The 23,360-nt window shown below is 40.0% G+C and overlaps 1 protein-coding gene across 2 annotated transcripts in view; it reads right to left on the bottom strand.

Annotated features, from left to right (window-relative positions):
• UPF2 (UPF2 regulator of nonsense mediated mRNA decay) overlaps positions 1-18,278 on the bottom strand; it is a 64,799-nt gene extending 46,521 nt beyond the window's left edge. For both annotated transcript variants that reach the window (XM_050914935.1, XM_050914944.1), the window contains exons 1-6: positions 18,228-18,278; positions 12,296-12,675; positions 10,456-11,235; positions 5,888-6,048; positions 4,663-4,860; positions 2,652-2,801 (exon numbers count right to left, since the gene is read on the bottom strand). In XM_050914935.1, the coding sequence (XP_050770892.1) occupies positions 2,652-2,801; positions 4,663-4,860; positions 5,888-6,048; positions 10,456-11,235; positions 12,296-12,657 (1,651 nt within the window). In that variant the 5' untranslated portion in view covers positions 12,658-12,675; positions 18,228-18,278. The remainder of the gene's footprint in view (positions 1-2,651; positions 2,802-4,662; positions 4,861-5,887; positions 6,049-10,455; positions 11,236-12,295; positions 12,676-18,227) is intronic.
• Between the last annotated feature and the right edge of the window lie 5,082 nt (positions 18,279-23,360).

Genomic DNA, 23,360 nt, shown 5'->3' with positions numbered 1-23,360 from the left:
CCCTCCGCCAATGAAATCCACACCCCCAAATTATCACAACGAAAGCTACTTTTCTTCATCTTGGACCTTACATCAGGCTGGACAGGGCTCTGAGCAACCTGATGTAGTTGAAAATGTCCCTGTGCATTGCAGACAGGTGTGGACTAGATGTGCTTTAAAAGGTCCCTTCCAACCCAAACTATTCTAAGATTCTATGATCTAAGACCGTGCTATACCTCATATTTTCTCCCTTTTAATACTAAAGGCCCATCTCAACCTAGGAATACTCTGTTTTATGTTTGTAATAGTGTCATAATACAGTGGTTTCATTGCTGGCTTTGCACAAAACATTACTACTAACTTACCTCAAGTACAGATGCACAAAAATTCAGTACATATGAAGAAAAGTTAAAGCTTTATTTTGCAGCTGAAGGACACCTAATTTTCCTAATTTCAAACCTAAGTGAATTTTACTTAAGAGAAAGGTTGGGAAAAATCTACCAGTTCACTACATGGAAATACATCACAGAACTTGAAACAACATCTAAATTCAAAATCTTGTTAATTCTGTATATCTGGTGCTACCAGCTAGGGGTGTTCAGAATTCCACCCCCCCCACCCCCCAAAAAAAATAATCATTGTGTTTCTCTATGTTTCAAGTAAAGTAACGCTTACATGCTGCTAATTTATAGCCTAGTTTTCTAGCAGAACAAGGATTTAGCGATCATCTCTATTTCAATTTCCACCATTAATTTATGAAGCTACTTCTCAGTATCAGAGAAATTTGACAAAGGTATAGAATTCAAAGACACTAAGTTTCTACATGTTTCATAAAAAATAAACTAATGAACAAAGACAATCATGAAGCAATAGTTCTCCACTAAGAAAAAAGCCTACACTGTGAGCCAAATGACATTACCCTTACAAGGTAGAAAGTAAAAGGCTTTCTTTAAGGGCTGGCTGTTTAATGAGAAAAAATAAACCCCATTCTGAGACATTTTAGATTAACCTTTCAGATGGGAGTATGTTTAATGCTCAGTCAATAGCTAGTTTGAAAACAGAAAGTAGTATTGATGGTTAATATTTTATATTATGACAAAACATGCATCACCTTCCTTTTACAATCAAACGCATGATCATCAATCCCTTCTGTGCTACTGTACATACTCAAACTGGCATTGCCTCCCAGTGAGCTAGAACTATAGACTGCATCTTCTATTTCTGATCTCATGTCCTGTTATTCCTTCCTCACTTGTACAGGATCTCACTCATGTTATTTGGCTTTGTCTTTATATTTGGAATAATCTTCATCCTCCTATCAAGTCAAGAATCCCTTCAAAAAAAGATCAGAAGGAAATATCCACGTTCCTTTAGATGTCTACTGACAAAGTATTTTTTGGCCTATCTAGCAGGCTCTGACCAATGCAGAATGAACTGCTCTTTTTCGTTTTGATTCAAAGAGAACATCTATGTGTACCTCCCTTACAGATGGCTGGAACCAAGCTCTTCACTGTTTTGAGATCTCTGACCAGAGGATAACAACTCACTAAAGGTGAGCATCCCGCAATTAAAACTTAGCATCTTAATCAGCTTAATGAGCTGATGACCACTCAGAGAAGAATATAAATGAAAGGGAAAATTTATTCCAAAGAGGGTATGGCTTTTTCCAACCTGTCTGGGTAAAGAAAGGAAAAAATCTAAGGAAATACTACATAGAATTATCCTGACAGTTTTCCTTTCAGAAGGGGTCTGAAACAGGCTGACTCTGGAGCTGTCTGATTTCTTTGAATTTGAGGGGTGTCACAGACCAGCATAGTCCCAAGATTAACTTCAGCTCAACTACAGGCACACAAGAGAGTCAACCAATTTAAAGATTCATATGCCCTAACCCATCCCTATTGTCAGCTGGGAGCTTCCTGCTTCAGAAGTGAAAGAAAAGAATCTGCATTAGTCCTTGGAAATCCAAAGCAGCAAAACCAACGTGTCTTACAAACTGGGCTCAAAGAAAACATCTCACTTGCTCCTCTATGAATTTCGCTCTTAACACCTGATGTTGCTTTTCCCACTATTCAGTACCACTGAAAGAAAAACTTGTAATTCGTAAGAAAAATTCTTAAGAAACATCTTGCTGCTGTTCCCCCTAGTAAAACTAACAGCTAGATTTTCAGAGGTGCCATTTGCAGCCCTTTACACATAATTAGAGGTTAGAATTCTTAAATCCTGCTACGTAAACCCATAACATCAAAAGAGAAGTCTTTAACGATTATCAAGACAGAAAGGCAGAGCTGAATCTTAGATTTCAAGAGAAGTTAAAAACAGAAAATATTTTATTAGTACCCTAAGCACATTTGATGAGAAAATGATTTATGCACTGAAGTCTACACACTTCTTTCTAGTCACTTTTCAGACAACTGCCTTGACATTTTATTATTTTTAAAAGCTATATGAAGGAATCAGTAACTTTCACTACATAAACCTCCATATAATACTTTTCACTTGTATCTGAATGTCTTGTTACAAATGCATTTTTGACCACAATCCTAAGTTTCTAGCTACTAGTTTCATAAATAAATAGCTCTCCCTGAAGTCACTCTATCTATTGACTAAAAACCATCAAGCTCAAAAAACCAATCAGGAAACAACAAAGAATTCCTAAAACCAATTCTTTTTACCTTGCTCATCAAGAAGCTTTTTTGTAAGATCTTCTGCCTCATCTCCACAGTCTAACTCCAGGGGATCATCATTAATATCCAGGTTCTCCAGCTCCAACTCCAAATCCTCACTCCCAGGTGCTTCCTTATTATCTTTGACATCTTTTGAATCTATTTAAAAGTTAAGTAGAAATATTATTAAATACACACAGTCATGACTAGAATACAGGAAGACTCACATTGCTAATTTCGTGTCTCAGTCTAGTTAAAAGGAAATGGGGCAAAGAATATCTACTTCTTGAGACTATACTCTCATCGGTTTGATATCCTTCATATAGCTTTATCCGTATGCCTGAAAACTGCAAACATTTACCTACATTGGGGTCTGTTAAGGATTGCCAACAGTTTTTAGGGCTTTGGTTTGCTTGTTCTGAACTATACCTAGTACGTCTTCATTTGATGACATGCGTACATTCAAATGGAACAAGGTATTCAGAAATGTAGCAATCTAAGTCCAAAAGGGCTTAAAATGGATCACCAGGCCACCACATTGAAAGTGCAAGCAAAAAACACTTGCACACTGGGAAGGTCAGACAGAAAAAGAGTATCCTCCAAAATCCCAGTAAGTGAATACCACAAACATTATTCAAAAAGAGCCATATTCAAAGACACAAATTCTAATTTAATGTTTGCACTGCATATTCTTCATAGCTCAACTGATAACAAAATTGACAAAGCAAGGTAAACAAAGTGTTTTACACAGACCAAGGGGAAAAAAAAATAGCAAAAAGCAGAACAGGAGGAAGATACTGAACAAATAATGTGCTATGTAGAAGGTCAAATAAAAATCATATTTTCCTTGAAAACAAATAATCTATGAATCTCTAGATGAAGATTCAGAAAGGAATAGCTAATATTTTTCTTGGACAACAACACTGGTCCAGCATAGTAATCTCTTGGAAAAATGCTCTATCTACAACATTTTGCTATTCTTTCAAGCCTCCTTCAAGCCTCATTTGCAGACTATGCTTCATAAAAAAGTAATTTTCAAGGCAAACAACCGTATTAAAATACTTAAATTTTCCAAACAAAAATGTGACACAACTTCTAAACAGTGCACACGTCATATGGAAATAGTAGACTCACAAAACAGGCAACCTGTTTAGAATCACAGACGAAATTAGTCTGGAACGGACCTTGGTGAGGTCTCTAGTTCAACCTTCTACTCAAAGTGGATGAGCACTGTATTCACACCAGATTTCTCAGGGTTTTTTTCCAGTTGTCTTGAAAAAAATCTCTTAAGACAGAGATTCCAGTCTCCCTGGGCAAGCTGCTCCAACACCTAATTATCCTCATAGGGAAATTTCAGAATTTAGAAATCAGAGAGGCAGCCACGAGCTATAACAGTGAAATTCCATTAATACTCAACACTGACCTACTGCATGTGTATTAGAAAATCATGTAGCCTGTGTCTAAGTTGTCATTTCATCAATGCCAAAACACTGCTCTTACCCAAACATGCACCTTCTGTTACACTTTGATCCAGTGATGGTGAATGTCATTTTTATCCCATTACAACTAAAGTCTACCAATGCCTGGTTGTGAACCTAGGACTGTGTCAGAAGCGAGGAACCATCCAGGCCTTTTAATCTACTAGAATTTTATACTGAGACAGTTAGCTACCATTAACAATTTAGCTGAAAAAACAGAATGAACACTAACATCTTTCAAAGAAGGTAAACTTTTAGGTTTCTCACAGAAAAGTTAACATTTACTCACATAGGTTAATCTCCAATTATTTTAAATCTAAAATTCTATCAATATTAAAATGCATTTACTTTTTTTCTTCCTTAAATACCATACACAGATATAATCCCTATCCCACACAGTTTCTTCCCTAATAATTAATCCAAACTGGTGTATTGTCCACACTATCACCACAAATTACTTCATTAGAGACTCATTACTTCCATCAAATTTGCAAATCTGTTGGACAAGATATGTTAAAAAAATATTCATCTAAGCATTCTACCTCTTGATTCATCTTTGCTGGAATCCTTGCTCTGGGAACATTTTTCATTATCTTTAAACAAAATTGCTGGCACAAAAGCCTTTAAGTCGATGAGATTCTCATAGAAGTTTCTAGCATCTTCATCTTCCCAGATACCCCCCTCCAGGTCATATTCTCCAGGCTTTCCTGGTGTGAAAATATCAATACCAGGTCCATGTTCTGCAAAAACAGTGAAACCATAAGAAAGTTATTTACACAAATTTCTGATCTTCTAAAGGGAGGCACCTTTAAAGATTAAAAAAAATACTTTTAGAAACATATTAACCTATTTATTACTATGACTGTTTTCACTTAAATACCACAATATATATTTTAAAGTGCTTTTAACAACCCAATCTTAATATTAGATATATCAACAAGTTATCTTAAAATTGTAAATTTGACATTGATAGAAAACACAGTATGAGAGTGAAAGTCAAATCAAGTAAAATCAAACAGCACATTATGTGGTATTAGAAAGGAAAGCTATAACAGACTAACCACATTAGCGTAAAACGTAATCGCTTTGAGTATGATGAACTGTACCCCACTGCATTTTAAGAACAGACGTTTAAAAAGAGTAATTTTAAATTTAGAGGCATTCAAGAAATACAGCTTTTTTAAGCTCAAGATCACTTCAGACAAAAGGTACACTCATGATTTCAACAACATCTCTAAATCTAAAATTTGAGATTAAGGCATTGAACAGCTCTGCCAGTTAAATGCTGTACTTCTCAGGAGGTCAGAGAGCCACCTAGTGACTTATCTGGCTTAACAATATGTTCCTGCTCATAACATCATGACCCAAAATATACTTCAAACCCATCTTTGAACAATATCAGATTTTAAAACTCTAACATATACAGTTCTTTAAATATTAAAAAATGCATTATATTAAATGGAAAGGATTAGGTTAACAACATTTTTAATTTTCTATTTATTCCTGTATTACCTGAAACAAATCTAAAGAGATATTACTTAAGTTACCATAACTATACGGCATATACAATAGTTATGGTTACATGTTAGGTTTAATTACTTTAATAAAAAAACATGTATTATTCATTCGTTGATATCCTTAAGGGGGAAAGCCTAAATAAAAAGAAATCAATGGAAAGAACACATCAGTAAGAGGGTTTGGTTAGCTTTCCCACCACATCTAAGCCAAGTCCATCATTCTGTTTACTTGCTTTAGAAGATGGCCTACCCTCAGGTGTTGGTTTCTCTTGCGGGAGGTCAGGCATATTTTCATCCAAAAGATCAGCTAGAGATTGAGAATTTGCCAACAGCTTCTGATACGACATTGCAAATTCCTCATATTGCTTGTGTCGATCTTCACTCAGCTCTCCTTTGGAGTGAAGAATGCGCCTACAAAAATCAAAGTTACAGTAAGACGACCTTTTTTCTTAAAATATATTTGAGCTATGCTGAACCACTACCAATTTCTCCAAGCAAAGCTAATCTTCCCCCTTTGAGTAAACTGTGAGAATTCTAGTTTAGACCGTAATACCAAAAATTTGAGCAATGCTATTTTTTTTCCAAACAACCATGCTGAATTACCAACTTCACTATCATTGAGGGTAGTACAGTCACAGAAGCTCTAACTTCAATGTCCAAAAAGAAAGGCTAACTTATTTTTTTGCCATGATTATCCTGTAACAGTCCTGCACTGTGAGAAGACTTTTGTAGTAAATTAAAACATTCAACTTACATGAAAGCTGGATAAAAATTGCTTTGCATCTGTAACAATACATTTCCATGTTGTTCAAATTATTAAATGGGCAATCATCACCAGGAGGCTCAAAAAAAAGTTGCATGTTAAAATCAGCCCATTAATTTTCCAAACCAAGTTATTCCAAGGCTATCAGTCCAAATTAAGAGCAATTACATTTGTTTTTTCACTTGCTCTGTTTTCTTTTATGAAACTATCCATACTTATTTTAAATCCTCATTTTTAAAATTGAAATCTGTTGTCAAAAGCAACTTGCATTTGAAGGAACGTAATTGCTGTTTACAAGTGCACAATAAAACAGTTTCAGGATTACATGCAGAACAGTACAACTCAATTTTCTTACCAAACTACAATTAAGGCCATCTTGGATTTTAGACAAAAAATATCAAGAACTTTCAGTAGTTTGAACCAAATATACAGAACAAGGTAATCTCTGCTAGTACAAAGCTTGTCACAGAAGACTGATGAAAGACTGCCATCCTTGATTTTGGGTTAACTAAGAATAAGCTCTTTGCTCATTAGCAATGTTCTAGTTTGTCCTCAACTAGGGCTCCTGAGAAGTGCATTTTCCCATCTGTGGCATGATCCACTCTGCATGAACAGTTCTTACATGGACAAGGCACAGTCAGTTCTTTACCAATAAGGGACACCTTGGGCCAGCTGAGCTGTCTGGGGGCCTACTACAGCAAAAGTACAAATGGGCTCAGATCAAACATGGACTTTCAAAGGGAAGCTGACAGAATGAGCTTGCCTAGCAAATTTCCAATTTGTTTTACAGTAGCTTGAATAATGCTAGTAACATCGGACTAACTAGCTGTAACCACCAACAATGCACCCTGCACTGAGATGAAAGCATCAGAAGTTAAAGTTTGAAGTAAGGTGCAAATGCCGTAATTCCTAAAGCAGGTTGTATCATTACATTATCATTATGCTTTTACTAAGCAATAAGTATACAATCACATTCTTGCCAAAAGACCCAAACATTTTAAGGCACAAAAATTCTAAAACAGTTTAAGCAATGTAAGTTGAGGGATATCAATCTTGGCTCTTTTCAGTTCCAGGTTAATCGTAAAACAAGTGTCATCTTTGTACACAACACATTCACAGGGCAAGCAGCAAAATCCCTTATACCTGCTCAGAACCAAAACTTGACATAGATGTCTTGCTAGAGGGCAAGAAGTAGTAACGCTAGCAGAAGTTCTCTTTCTTGTCTCTCTTACAAAAACACACCTATATAACATGCATTACCTGCTCCTGCAAAGCAGAGCAAGAAAAACTAACAAATTAAATAACCACTGACAATTTCAAAACTGCAGTAGTTCAGTTTGGATTCAGGAAACACATTAAGTGCCAATTCATAGCCTTTGCATGGAGACAGCTATCCATTAGGTACATATTTTAACTGTAAAATATACCAGGAGCCTCATAAACATGAGCACTGAAGTTCTGTACTATTATTAAAAAACAAAAAAGCAAAGCGCTGTAACAGTACAAGAGTTTCAGTTCTCAGTTTCAGTTCCCAAAAGACAAGTGTTAACAAATTCAAGCAAGCTAAAGCATATTAAGCAAACTTTAAAAAGCACAATTCATTTTTGATACAATTAAAAGTACAGCATACAGTACTTATCTTACTTTATGTCTTTTCAGAATTTCATGAAGTGCCACAACGCAAGTTCAGGAGATCTTAAAAACATCCTTAATTTAGACAAAAGAAGTTTCGTCCATATCTAACACTCATTTTTGAAAACTCACATTAGAATTTGGGAATCAAGTTGTTTCCTTCCATTGACGCAGCCTGCACAGATTTTGTTGTGCCCTTAGCTGTGTAACCAAACGACCATCAGGTTCTACTATCAAAGCGTAACTCAAGGTAGTTTTCCTAATTATCCACTTGCAGAAACCCTTGTGTCTAACAACGCTTTAATTTTACCTAAATGATTCAGCAGGTAACACAATATTAAAGTACTGTTAAGGTTAGCATATTAATTTTCAATTAACTCAACCAATCTGTACAGCTTGAGTTATTTCACAGTCACTCTCCTGACGCAGATAAATTCAAGAGGTATTTACCTGACAAAAATATCATAACCTAAATATATGACACTGTTGATGCACAAGAGGGAACAGTTCACTCCCTGTTCACTTCATTGGTTCTGGAGTAACAGTGGGAATAAAAGTTGTTGCTACCAGCAAAGTGGATAAGGTTTCAAATACACAGAGGACTCTTTTTTCCAATAGGATTATTGGTTTGTTTTTTTTTTAAACCAAAAAAAAAACCCAAACAAAAAAAACCCCCACCACACAAAAAAACAAAAAACCCAAAAAGCGACCGACCAACCAACCACACAATCACTTTCCCAAAATCCAGTTTAGGACAACTTCTATAGTATTCACAGGCTTCTTACAAGAGAAGTTTCTGTCTTTGACCTCATGCCTTGCACTTCCATAGCACGCAAATGCCAAGCATCTTCTTTGTTACAGACATGTTGTAAGCAAATAAAATTAGGCAGGGAAGTTTTTTGATGTCTTGTTTCTTTAACAAAACTTATTCCTCAACTTTTATTAAGCAGTTAAAATAAACACCTTAAAGTTCAGCTAGAGACAAATAATAGAATTATCTTAATCCAGTGATAAATGATAGTTCTTCACATTCCTTCCGCAAAACAAAGCTTTGCAGCCAAGTTCACAGGGATAATTCAGATGATATGGTGCATAAAGAGGTCTCTAGTCTGATCTACTCAAAGGAGGCTCAATGATGAGATCAAACCAGGCTGCTCAGGGCTCTATCCAGTCATTTTTATCCAGTTGTGCAAGTAAACGTTAAAGTATATTTCCCTCTCCCAGATCACTTACATTCTTTCTTTCTCATGGTTTCTTAACATTCTTCATATCTCTTGGAAATTTTTTTCACTTTATTTCCTATCATACAGACTTTGTAACACTCACTCATTGAGATCCCAGCCAGAACTAATGTGCCCAGAACCAATTATAATTGTGAAAGTATAAAAGTTAATATTCATTAACTTTAAAAAAATAACAACTAAGTCAATAACACACTTTAAAGTAATAAGGTACTTGTAGAAATAATAGTAGCTCAAAAGTCAGTTTATGGTCCTGTGAAATATACCACTTAGCTGACCGAGACCAGATAGGACTGCAGCACAATACTCAGCAGCGCAATGGACCCAAGTTTAAAGCCTTGGTTTGGGAACATCAAATTTTAATGTATTCCAAGCATACATTTGGCTCTGGACTGATGTTCAGCCTTTTAGTTGAAACCTGTGCCTACACACAGTAACATGTTCATTTCTATCTGCCTGGAATGCTTGCAAAACGATTTAAGAATGACCGTGTTTTAACACAAGCAGTTGGGTTTAGGCTGGCTCCAAAAATGACAATTCAGGATGCTTTAAAGAAAAGTAAACAATTATTAAGCAATGTGATCATGGTAGAAATTAAACTATTCAGATCTCAAAGGTGTGTATATTCATACCCTGCAACATTAGTGTTTCATATAGACATTTCAGAGGATTTGAATCAAATTGTCTATACCCTCCAACATTTTAATATATAAAATTTGCCTGCATTAAAGTGTAAGGGATATCTTGTTAATCTAACCTCACTTTTCCTCCATACTGGTACACTAAAAAAAGTAAACAAGCCAAAGCCATTGTGGCATATGCTCCGTTAGATACATGTGGGTGGAAAGGGAGAAATCGGATTGTGCCAACTGGAAAAGGACAGTAACAGCTGGGAAAGAAGCATTACTCTCAAGCTGCTAAGGGAGCATCATCAAACTAATAGAGTTAAGAGAATTAAAGCTAAAGGTCAACCTCTATTTTCTTTAAAGATATTTGAAGTCTGTTTGGTTTTTGCTTTTTACATATTCAGAGCAAGTTTAGGATTTTTTTAGCTATATTGCAGAATACACTTATCTCCTACACACCGCTAACAGACTCCGTTTACAAATACTGCAACAAATCTAGGCATTTCATAAATCATTTTTTTTTCTCCATAAATAAAAAGCAACATTCAAGTGTCACCTGTTTTGTCTTTCAATATTTTGTAGCTCCCTGTGGTCCCTTTTCAGGTGTTTGGTCAAAGACGTAAAGTATTCCTTCAACAAATTCTGGAAGGGCTGTTGTTTCTCTGGGCTAATTATCTCACTAGGAGGAAAGCTCAAGTTAAACTTCTCTGCAACAGTTTTTACTTTCCTTGGTACCAAACCAGCAATGTCATCTCCACAGTGCCGACAAAAGCTGATAACCACAGAAACATGAGTGTGGGATTCTCGATCAGCGTTAATAATATTTTTAAGCTGCTCATAGATTAAAGACAGACCTTCCTTGTCAGTGAAAATCCCAACTATTGTCAATTCTGCAATGAAACGCAAATCAGTTCTTAACTTGGTAATGTTGGGAGTCTTCTCTTCTTTCCTCGCTTCAAAATGTTTTTTCCAAGCCTGAAGTAATGAAGGAGCAAAATCAGCATAGCGCTGGTGAAAGAGGGAACACAAGTGCACAGCGCAGTTCACATCTGATATCTTCAGTTTGGCTTCCACAATAGAAGCTACTGCTTCTGCAATGTATTTGCTTAAATTCAGGCTATTAAAGTCATGGGACAAGGAGTCCCTTTGTTGCTCTGTAATGGTTTTTAGCTTCTTAACAAAAGCTGTGTTCTTCTTCAGACTGGAATCCAGTCTGCTGAAGAAGTTTTCCTCAGGGCGATTGTCTGGTGCATTCTGATTTTTGCTGCGAAGCTCTTTTCTTGCCTGATGGCGCTCCCAAGCCTCCTGATGGAGCTGATGTGCTTCCTCTTTTTCTCTAAGAGAAATAAAAAGTAGTCATTTTTGTTACAGAACCTTACTTTCAGGTTAACAGTTCAAAGGAAAAAAAGTCATAGTCAGAAACCCTCCAGCAGTTCTAAACACAATGTCCCCTTAACACTATTTTTAAATATTTAACAAGTTAATCCTAGAAAGCTAAAGCATCTGCTTCATAAACACTGTTTAATTTTTTTGCTGCAAAAGGCAAGTACTACTTGTTACAAAATAAAATTTCTCAAATATTTCTATGCAGAACATATTAATCCCGACAAACTTAGAAAATATAAACACAAAAATCCATTTACTTCAGCAATAAAGTTCTTACAGAAGAGGACAACAACCTTTCAACAGGTTACTGTATTACACAGTTAAGGGAAATCTTTTATTCCCAGACTACTGAAATTACACAGAAAATTTTAAATAGGTGAAATGCATCTGTCCCAGCCAGAGTTTGGCTATGACATTGCCTCAGTCTTAGAAAGTGACATATTTCAAACATAAGAATGTCCAGAATCTTGGCTTTATTGGTCTAAAGATACTATTTTCAACACTGTAGTACCTTTTGATAACGTACTAAGAAACATTGTCTTGGTAGTATCACATATTAAACTGCTAGGTTACATTCTGTGTTTGCCATCCAGGTATCAATTGTCTATGACTGATTAAAAGAAATTACAGCCATCCCTCACAGTAGATTTGCTCCTGTTATGGTCTGTGGACCTGTTAGAGCCTGTATTCCTAATTTTATGACTCTAACACTTCTCCATCTTAAAAGAAACTGTGCTGCTTTATTCAAGCATAATTGTGCATTACATGGTCATCACTTGGAGAACACTATCAAAACCCCATATTAGAGACTAAAGTAACAGAGGTTGGAGGTGAAAACTCAAAACTATGTAGAAGTCATAAAGCATACTCAGCTAGCCATGTAAAATTTAGAACACTACATACAACTTACAACAAGTAACTCAAACAGTTCATCTTTTATAATTCTGCCCAAAATCCTGATAGCAGGACTACAGCATTTGGCACCATTAAATCATTAAAAGACAACTTACTTCAGTTGAGCAGCTGCTTCTTCTTGTTTCTTTTTCTCTTCCTCCTCTTGTTTCTTTTTCTCCTCTTCTTCAAGTTTCTTTTTTTCTTCTTCTTCTTTCTTCTTTTGCTCTTCTTCTGCCTTTACTTTATCCTCTTCTTTTTTCTTTCGCTCCTTGTCTTCCTTTTTTCTTTTATCCTCTTCCAGTTTTTTCTTTTTATCTTCAGGAACCTTTAAAGTCTCTCTCTTCATGCCAACCTTGACATCTTCTTTTGGCTTCTCCCTGGTGCTCACTGGTCGCCTTTCACTAAATTCTTTTTCTTTATTATTTAACGGAGATTCTTTTTCTTCCATATTTGCTGGCTTTTTGCGCTCAGCTGGCATTGTGTTACCCAGGCAAGTCTGCAGAATCACAGGAAAATAAGTACTCTTAACTTGTTGTTGATATATTAGTCACTTTCACAGCCCACCCATACTCACTTAGTTCTTTCCTAAGTAACCCACAAATGCCTGACTCACCAGAATAAAACACAGGTTTAAGGTAAGTTTTCTTGAACTAAGGAGTGGACCTCACAGGTAAAAACTAATCATTTTGTTATAGTGTGATATGGCAAAGTTGTCTTCAGCATGAACTGTGAAGTTTCTACAACCTGAGAAATACAAGATCTTGGAACACAAACAGAAGTCCATCTGAAAAAAATCCAAGACTGATGAATACAAAGTACCCCCCATTTAAAAATAAATATTTGATTCATCAGCATGCACCTGTGCCTCACTGACCTTTCTACACATCTCCTAAGAATACTCTCCCTTCCACTACCTCTACTTAGGATCATAGGATAATGCAGGTTAGACGGGACCTCAAGTGGTTCAACCTCCTGCTCAAAGCAGGGTCCGCTATGAGGTCAGACAAGATTGCTCTAGGCTCCAGTCTTGAAAACTGCCAAGGAAGGAGACTGCACAACCTCTCCGGCCAACCTGCTCCAAGGCCTGACTGTCCTCATTGTGAAAAGGCATCATCTTGCTCCCCTCTTTCCTCACCCCTCCCAAGATTTCCCCAGTCACCTCAAACACTCTTCCATATAGCACAAGTACCAGCTGGAAGAGGGTGCTGCGCTAAGATGTACGCACAAACCTCCCTGCCAGCAGAACAAATGGAAACAATAGCAGAAAGGCTGCAATTATCAAGAGTTATCAAAGACTCCAATTTGTATCTCTTTCTACTCAACCAATGTTTTTCTGGGGACTTGTAGGAGCTTTAGCATCTTTGGGGTTTCTAGCCCTCTAAGTGTTAGTCTCATTCGGCTAAGGATACAAAAGATAACATATATTGAACAAGAAAGAATCACAGAATGATTTAGATCAGAAGGAAACTGTAGAGGTCACCTAGTTCAACGCCTTGCTCAAAGCAGGTCCAGTCAGATCAGGGACTTGGCTAGCTAAGTTTTGAATACCTCCAAGGACAGACATGCAATGACCCCTCTGGGCCCCTGTTCCAGTACCTGAATAACCACACTGCGAAAAAGCTTTTCCTAATACCATCCTGGAATTTGCTATGCCTCACCTTGTGTCCGTTTCTTTTCATCCTAACCCTGTACAGCTTTGAGAAGAACCCAGCTCCATCTTCTCTATACTCTCCCATTAGGTTGTTGTAGATGGTAATAAGACTTCCCCCTCTCTTCTTACAGATTAAGAAACCCAGTTCTCTCAGTCTCTCTTCAGATATCATGTCCTTCAGCCTCCTAATGATCTTGGTGGCCCTCCAGTGGACTTGCTCCAGCATGTCAATGCCTTTCTTGGAACAGAGAATTCACAACTGGATGTGGTGTCCAGATGTGGTTTTGTAAGTACCAGATAGAGGGGAAGACTCACCTTCCTCAACCTGCTGGGTAACTCTTGTTACTACAGTCTAGAATGCAGCTGGCCTTAATGCAAGGGCATTCTGCTGACTCATGTCCAGGACCAGACAGGGCCAGACAGGACTGGAAGAGGCAATTAGAACCACCTAAGCCTTATCTACTTCAGGCTAAATTAATTTCTTAAAACAAAAAATAACTTTCACATATTTATGTGCTTCAAGTTAAATGCATATATAGGCAGGACTGATAGGACACAATTGCTTGGGATACCTCGTAAAGAACCATCACTTAGTTTTTATTAGTAACACCAGTTTGATTCCCAATTGCCACCCCTACTTTTGTCTTTCTAACATTTTACTCAGACTGGATGATGAAAATATGCTAGATTCACATATTTCCTGCATCTACTCAACAAAGTGGATAATGAGACATTTGCATTCCAATGTAGAGTGCTTCTAATATTATTTTTAACTATTTTGAAAGATAATTATAAATAAGACATTACACTAAAGAAAATCTTAGTTTCTAACTAAGTATTCCACATTCCCTCCTCCACCTCCCAAACAATAAAATGACAGATTCATATACTGACTATCCCATATGGAATGGTGCGTTACAATTTTTAAGATGCTTGTCTAGGTCTTCTGAAGAAAAAAATTGTTTGCAAAAATTCACAGTATATTCAGATATGCGCAATGACAACTTACCAATGGAGAACCTATTCAGGTCTTGGCCTCTGACAGCAATTGGCAACAGCACCAATAAAGAAATGTTTCTAACACTGATTTATGGAAGTGAGACCAATCAAATCAGCATTGCTTGAACAAGTACTAGCAAATTTGGCGCCCTAATGCATGTCTACAACTAAAAGGTTTCACAGCTCAACGTCATAGAACTACTTGGATTTCAAAAACATTGATCTACGTCATCTTAAAACAGTATTATTATGAAATCAGTACTTAACCAAGGGGGGGGAGGGAATCAACAAAACCCAAACAACTAAGCATCCCCCCAAACCCCTTCATATTAAAGGTCTGAACTAATTTTTCTGTCTCTGTAGGCCAGTTAAGTGGGACCTGTTCCTCACAGATCCATCTGGGAGATGCAAATTCTCTACATGTTCTGTTTCAAATTCAACAATAACTATTAATCTTTTCTCTCTACGAATCCACATCGGAAATTCCATCAGTTTGAGACAGCTAAACTATCTCTCCCACCACTTTTAACAAAAGGGTTTTGAAAGGGAAGCTTTTAGCATTTGAACATCACCATAATACCTTACTAGTAAGATTAGGTCCATTAGAACATTGCATGAGACTCTCCAATAATTGTATTAAAGTTTTTCAACAAGAAGTCTATTAAACAATAACAACAAAAAATATAGTAACACATTCATTTAAAAAAAAAAGTGTTAGATTCTGAAAGATAATAAATCGGGAGCTAAGTTTAAAAGGAAAACACTGGGAGAAAAGGGTTGTTTGACTAAAGAAATGCTGGAAAGGCATGTCACAATTCCAATACTCCGGCTTTTATCTTTGTCCCCCACCTGTTGTTAGTAGGGTAATTCAATTACAATTTGGAAAAAAAAAAAAAAAACAACAAAACCAAAAACACAAAACAAAACATCCAGCTACACACGTAACTTTTAACAACTTGGTCGCTTACCAAATCATTACAGTACTCAAACTCTTATTAAGTTTAGGAACTCAGAATTCTGTTTTAAAGATGTATCTGACATTTGCTTGTATAAAAGCAAAATAGAGAAGATAGGATAAAAAGAAAAGGGATTGAGCATAATCAGGTACATCGTGATTTTGACCACAAGGCAGTATTATCTGCTTTTTCCCCCCCATGAACACTGGTGACCAAAAAAACCCTAACAATCTAGTTCATAATAGATTTCTGTCCTGTATCACGGAATACGTATGTTACAATACTCCTCACTACCTGCTAGGTATATAGCTCCTTATCTCGCAAACCCTTCCGATCGCACTGCCAGCTGATTTATGTCTACCAACCACTGATGGCAGGAGGCAGTGAGTACAGCTGCTGCCTCCAAGCTATACACAGACTGATTCACCGGTCAGCACACAAGTGTCAGCTAACAGCACAGACAAAACAGAACTGTCCACTGAGTGTATGCTATCGCCCTTCCCTCAGCAAGAATGTTAATTTAGAGCTTGTTACTTTTCCTCAGCTGCCAGTTATCACAAGATCTGTAGAACATTTATACCTTTAAAACATCTGCCTAATTTGACTGAAACTGGCTGAAAGGTTCAAAAGTTGTGGGAAGCAGAGACAAACGGAAACAGGCAGCAGGCTCGCCTGGGTCTCATTTCCATAGGAAATAAGGCTGAAGATACACAATTTGGTTCAGATTAAGGGAATGGTAAGGAAACACTAAGAGAAACTTAATTATTAAGAGAACTTCTATTTAATATCTAATGTTTATGTGAATGTACTGATGAAAAGGCACGATAATGATATGCACTTCATAAGCCAATAGATAGGAAGAACCAGCGCTTACAGCTGAAAATCAGAAAGGACGAAGACAACAGATACAAGACAAGTGTCCATATGCTTTTGGACTCTTGGCAGTCCATTTCTGTAGTGACATTTAGATGCTTTAACACTCTGTCTTCTTAGTTTCATCACTTACAGATGCTATTTTTCCAGAGAAAACTACTTCTCTTAATTTTTCACTATTTGACCTACCTTAACTCATTCTTAGTTAAGAAATTTTTTATTGCACCTGAATTTTTACTTAGGGTTTTTTCATACCAATCCTGGACTTCGAAAAACTGATGGGTTTGGGTTCATGATACTCTAGGCTCAGAAACTTAAGAAATAGGTCTTGAAATACACAGGCAACATTTAAGAAAAAGCATCCGTGTACTTACTCTTAGGGAAACCAGAGATTCATATAAGGTATTCAGCATCATTAATCTAGTCACCATTCAGAATAAAAGGATAAACATCAACACCTTGACCTGATACGCTTAAATCCTCTCAAATCAATAAAAACAGCCTATTGTCACAGGCTGCAGTGCCATGAACCAGAACCTGAATCCTTGCAAACACAAGTATGCAGGGAAGAAATACGACTTTATTAAACTAAGAATATTGAGATTTTTCACATCCTTTTTTACTGTTACTGAAAATTAAATTGATCACATAAACATTCCTTTATGAAGCTACTCTATTACAAAAAAGATAAGGGAGATAAAGAATGCAGGCAAGATGTCCCACTTCTGACCAGCTAAAAAAACCTCAAAGAGCAACAAACTTCTCCAACATTAGAAATCACACCACTAGAAAATTAAAAGTTCCAATAATTGAAATGCAGTTAAGGTTTCTCTTAAAGTAAGGGAAGGAACATAAGAAAAGTACAATGGTCAATCAGAAGGAAATAAACTTAGCCACAAGTTTGGAAAGACAAGACACAGAGCACTACAGGAAATTATAGCGCAGAGAAAGAAGCCCCACCACACACTCTGGTGGGGGGGGCAGGCCTGCCTAACCAGCCGGGCAGTTTTACTTTCGATTCCATATGTCTCGAAGGAAGCGTTTTGCTGTCAGATCTGCAGTAACACGCATTTCACTAGGAAAAAGAAGCCTGCAGACAAGTCACTAAATATATGCGGAGCAAAAGACTTCTTAGCTAACAACCCTCCTCGCTTCCTCCAGGACGCCTCTACACATGTCAATCCACGTAGGCAGGCTCTCCAACAACCCAGCCACCTTCTCGGGCTCTGCCTTCCCCGCTCGCACCGCAAGCCTCCGAAAAACAGCCCCCTGTCCCTGCCACCGCCTCCCCGTGCCCTGCAGGCACCCTCAGCCTAGCCCTTCCTTCTTCTCACCCTCACGGCCCCCTCTGCCCCGGGACGCCTCAGCCCCCAGGAACCCTCTCCCCGCGCCGCCTCACGGCCCCCTCCTCCGACAGGCCCCTGCGCCCTCCCACCGCCTCCCCCGGGTCCTCTTCCCCACACACCGCGGCGCGGCGCCGCGCCGCCCCACCCTCCGCGCCGCCCGCCCGCCCGCCCTCCCTCCCCAAACGGCTAGTGCCCCCGCCGCCCCCCGCCACAGGCCCGCTACCTCCGCCCGGTGCGGACATCGGCCCGGCCTCCCGGGGAGCGCCAACTCCTCCGCCCGCCGCTGCCCCCTCCCCGGCGCGCGAGGCCCCCTCGCTCTTCTCCCCTCACGACGCCCGCCGCGCTCCCTGCCGGGGCGCCCGCCGCGCTGCCTGACCGACAGCACCGCCCCGACCCAGCCCGCGACGCCCGCCCCGCGACGCCCAGACGCGATAGAAAGGGAGGCGCCGCCTAACCGCGCCGTCGCCGCGGCTCCGGCCGGCTCGGCGAGCGGCGCTTCCCGACGGGCGGGGGTCAGGCAGCGCGGAGGGCAGCCCCGGGCGGGGTCCTGACGGCGGGCGGCGGGCGGCGCTGCTCGGGTTACCGGGAGGCTGCGGAGGCGGAAGTGGCGGAGGGCGAGGGTGGGGGCTCGGCCGCGCCGGGGGGCGTGTCCCTCACAGCGGCGGGGGAGAGCGGGGGGGAATGGGCCCTGAATGGCGCTTCCTTGGTGGCCCCAGCGCACTATTCGCCTTGTGTCCCCCGCGTGACGTCACCGCCGTGACGTGTCTTTGGCCGGGAGGCGTCACGCCGCGTCACGCTAGTCGTCATGTCAAGGGTGGCCTTTCTGAGGGGACCGCGCGGCAGCTCTACCGCACGGGTGGGCACCCGGCACGGCGCTGCCTGATCTGTTCACATGTCACCATGATAAAATTCTAGGAACAACGGTGGCATAGTATCAAGTTATTACATAATCGATGATTTAATGGATGTCGTCTGTTGGGTTTTGTAGTCTAAATCTGGTGTCTCCACTTCATCCTCCTGTCCTGTCAGTATTCTTGTCTGGACATCCCTAGGCATTTTACAATGGTAAATTCAGTTGCACAAAACTTCCCAATGTGTTTGAAACGCTCCTGCTCTGCGCGTCCGGGCATGGTGCCGGCTGTTGGGCAACCCTGAAGTCACGCAAGCTGGAAAATGCTGGGGCAACCCTGAATTTCAGAGCGTGAATCTGGCATCTTTAGAATCCAGATTCTTAAGCCACAAGGTTTCTGACAGAAGCTTTTCCTTAGGTATGGGAAAGTGTTTACACACCCCTCTAGACTTACAGCGAGCACACACAAATACTTGGCCATGACAGCAGGCGCAGGCCTGGATGTGCATAACGAGATCATTCAGCTGTTAACGCCACCTTTTATTCAGAGGCAAAAGTCAGCCCAAATATAAGACTCTGTTTACTGATGCAGAGTTTTAGGTATCTTCTGCCAACTGGTACAGGACTAGACAGGTTTTTTTCCCAGGAAAGAGCTCTCCTCCCTGTTGTTTAACTTCATTGCTCATTTTGCAGACACATCTAAAAATCTCTTTGTGGAAAAGTTTGAAATGACCAAGTCGTGCTTGTTATTTACACAGATCATTCAAGTGTCCCTGCTACACACAGGTTTCATTTACTTGCCAAAATATCTTGAGTTACCAGGTTGATCAAACTGATTCACTAGAGTGGAAAAGATCCATGTGCTAAACACAGGAAAAAATGGGTTAAATGGGGAGGGTAACTCCATATTAGTGTGGTGCTTTATTTTCCAAAGGCACCAATCCTGTAGCCTGTCAGTGGCTGCCCCTGAATTATTCTTTTTTGCATCTGGTTTGAAAAGGCAGACTCAGCATATTAGGCTTAAGTATCAGTTTCAGTGGCATTACGTCAAGAAATGTTGGCTTATTTTCTTTTGAAGCATGATACTGTTGCCTTTCCTTTTCTAACATGAATAAAATGCACTATCACTACAATTTTGAAAGGAAACAAAAGCTCCTTCTGTATTTATACCACATTCCCACACAGCTACGACTATGTTGGAACTGTCTTTTGTAAAGACCATGCAAGTAAATCTTGTTTTACCTTTGTCTGACAGCTCAGAAAGCTTTTCCTTATGAAGTACCTGTTTCATTTGTGTACATACTGATCAAGTTTTCCTACTAACTTACCAAAAAGAAAACCAGGTAGATCTCATTTCCCGAGTCTCAGATATAAAACGTCTTTCATTTTTTTTAACTCCTGAAGCTCTTCTTCCCAACTTTTTCAATGTTTCCTCAATTACTGGCACCAAACGTACACACAGTATTCACAGAGGAACCACGCTTGTGCCAAATACTGGCCTAATGTAGAATCCATAGGTGTTCTCAGTATTTCCTTGTAGCCAAATCCAGAAAATGATCTTTTTTGCCAAGTGAGCCGATATTCACATAACTTTTTTAGACCCATCTGTTTTATTCCCATGATTTTTGGAGATTATTTATAGTCACTGTTTCCTAGAAAGGAGCTACACTTTAGTGCATATACTCTTTCAAGGTGTACAAGCTTGCGTCTCATCCTGTTAAAATAAATCACATTTGCTTATGTCCAGTCCATCTTGGCACTCAGATCCAAGATAACCTCTCTTCACCACATACCTCCAGCTGACAAACTTTGTCAGGACTTACTTTGTGGGCAGTTTTCTCGGGTTGATATAACTACTAAAGTGGCAAGGACCATAATCCCTTTAGAAATACTCCCAGCTGCTGCTGATTTTCTATTTAAAATATTGCAAGTTTAGATCTGCTAGGTAGTCAGCTGCATACTATTTAGTATATACAACCTTCATTTTGAAGCATTTCTAGTTTTCTTAGCCAGAACATCAGGTAGTACTGAATCAACCTCACACAGGAGTCTTCCCTAGGACAGGCTCTCTGTGGCAGAAGAGTCAGGCCAGGGGAGTCCCCTTGCAGAGCCAGAGCATATGCCCTTAGCAGCGGTGTTTCTGCTGGCACAGATACCACATTCTCACATTTAGACATGAACCAAAGTCAACAAAACCTTTTATTGACCTAGATAGAGTTACAGCAAGGCTTTTGCCACGTGTAATCATGTCCTACGCAAGATGATTATGCTGGCAAAAGTCTGCAAAGTATTTTATATCTTTATTAACTGAATTTTGAATCACAGAAAAAAAACAAGTTGACATGACGAGATATATATTCCATAAACCCATGCTTAGACTTGATTAAACCGGTAAGTGAACCCATACATATAAATATTCCATTACTTCTCCGAGATCCACATTGTGTGACTGAACCATCTCATTTAGTCCTTTTTTAACTTGGAAGATTTTTAATGTTCAGACCCATTCCTATCAGTGCTAATTGGGAAATATTCAACCAACTCCCTTTCTGCTTCAAAGCAAAACCACATTGATACCTGCTATTTGACTGATACTTGCTTAAGAACTGTGGAAAAGTATTTCATCATCATGTGATCTGCCTGCAACAGTTGTCCTTTTCCCCAAGCACAGAATGGAAATATTTTAACTATATCAGCCTTTTCTGCCTCTCTTCTGTCAGCTCCACAAAATCATGTAATTTTGCAACATTATTTTCAAGGTTCCTTTGTTCTAATGCACATTGAAAAAATCAATATTCAAAGCCACATTTCTACTACACTTGACTCTGTTGGCCACGTCAGCTGTCCTTCTATAGCTGTATCCTTTTGCCTTCTTTGCAGCATTAAAGGTCATTCACTTTTATTTTTCTCCCAAATTGGCTTTTATAAAACTGCATAAAACCAACCATACAGGCCTCAAGGAACACAAGTGGCCCCTCTGCAAGAACTGTGAATATCATAAAATCCCTGGCCAACTGTGCTGTCATAACTGATTCAGTTGCAAAATCCAGTTCCACCTGTTCCAAAAGCATATAACCACGGTTTGATCTGAAGAAGAAATTGATTTCCCCATTGTGAAGGCAATCTACAAAGTAGATTTATGAGCACAAGCAAGCCTATGGAAAGGTAACTTGCCAGTACCCCTCCTGCCTCCCAGGCCTGCGTTCACACGAAGTTTACAGAATCACAGAACAGCTGAGGTTGGAAGGGACCTCTGGAGGTCATCTTGTCCGGCCGCCCCCGGCTCAAGAAAGGCCACCTACAGCAGGCTGCCCAGGACCACGTCCAGACAGCTTTTGAGTATCACCAAGGGTGGAGACTCCACAACCTCCCTGGGCGACCTGTGCCAGCGCTCGGTCACCCTCACAGTGAAAAAGAGTTTCCTGATGTTCAAAGGGAACGTCCAGTGTTTCAGTTTGTGCCCATTGCCTCTGGTCCTGTCACTGGGCACCACTGAACAGAGCCTGGCTCTGTCCTCTTTGCACCCTCCTTTCAGGTGTTTATATACATGGGTAAGATACCCCCAAGCCTTCTCTCCTCCGGGCTGAACAGTCCCAGCTCTCTCAGCCCACCCTTGTGTGTGAGGTGCTCCAGTCCCTTCATCATCTTCGTGGCCCTTCATTGGACTCTCTCCAATATGTCCATGTCTGTCTTGTACTGAGGAGCCCAGAACTGGACACAGGTGAAGCCAGGTGTGGCCTCACCAGTGCTGAGTAGAGGGAACCTGCTGGCAATACTTTATCTAGTGCAGCCCAGGATACCGTTTGCCTTCTTTGCTGCAAGGGTACAATTGCTGGCTCATGTTCAACTTGGTGTCCACCAGGAACCCCAGCTCCTTTTCTGCCAAGCTGCTTTCCAGCTGGGTGGCCCCCAGCATGTACTGGTGCCTGGGGTTGTTCCTCCCCAGGGTCAGGACTTTGCACTTCTCCGTATTGAACTCCATGATGTTCCTGTTGGCCCATTTCTCCAGCCTGTCGAGGTCCCTCTGGATGGCAGCATGACCCCCTCATGTATCAGCCACTCCTCCCAGTTTTGTTTCATCTGCAAACTTTCTGAGGGTACACTTTGCCCCATCATCCAGATCATTAACGAAGATGTTAAACAGGACTGGACCCACTACAGAGCCATGGGGAATGCCACTAGTTACCAGCCTCCAACTAGACTTCGTGCCACTGATCACCACCCCCTGGACCTGGCCATTCAGCCAATATTCAACCCACCTCGCTGTCTGCTCATCCAGCCCACACATCAACAGCTTCTCTATGAGGATCTTATGGGAGACAGTGTCAAAGGCCTTAGAAGTCCAGGGAGACAATATCCACTGCTCTCCCCTCATCTACCAGGCCGGTCACTTCACTGTAGAAGTTTATCAAGGTGGTCAAGCGTGACTTCCCCTTGGTGAGTCCATGCTGACAACTCCTGATGACTTTTTTGTGCTTGATGCGCCTGGAAACGGTTCCCAAGTAC

Source organism: Gymnogyps californianus, chromosome 1, assembly GCF_018139145.2.
Source record: "Gymnogyps californianus isolate 813 chromosome 1, ASM1813914v2, whole genome shotgun sequence".
Lineage (NCBI taxonomy): Eukaryota > Metazoa > Chordata > Aves > Accipitriformes > Cathartidae > Gymnogyps > Gymnogyps californianus.
This window is presented reverse-complemented; position numbering and strand designations above follow the sequence as displayed.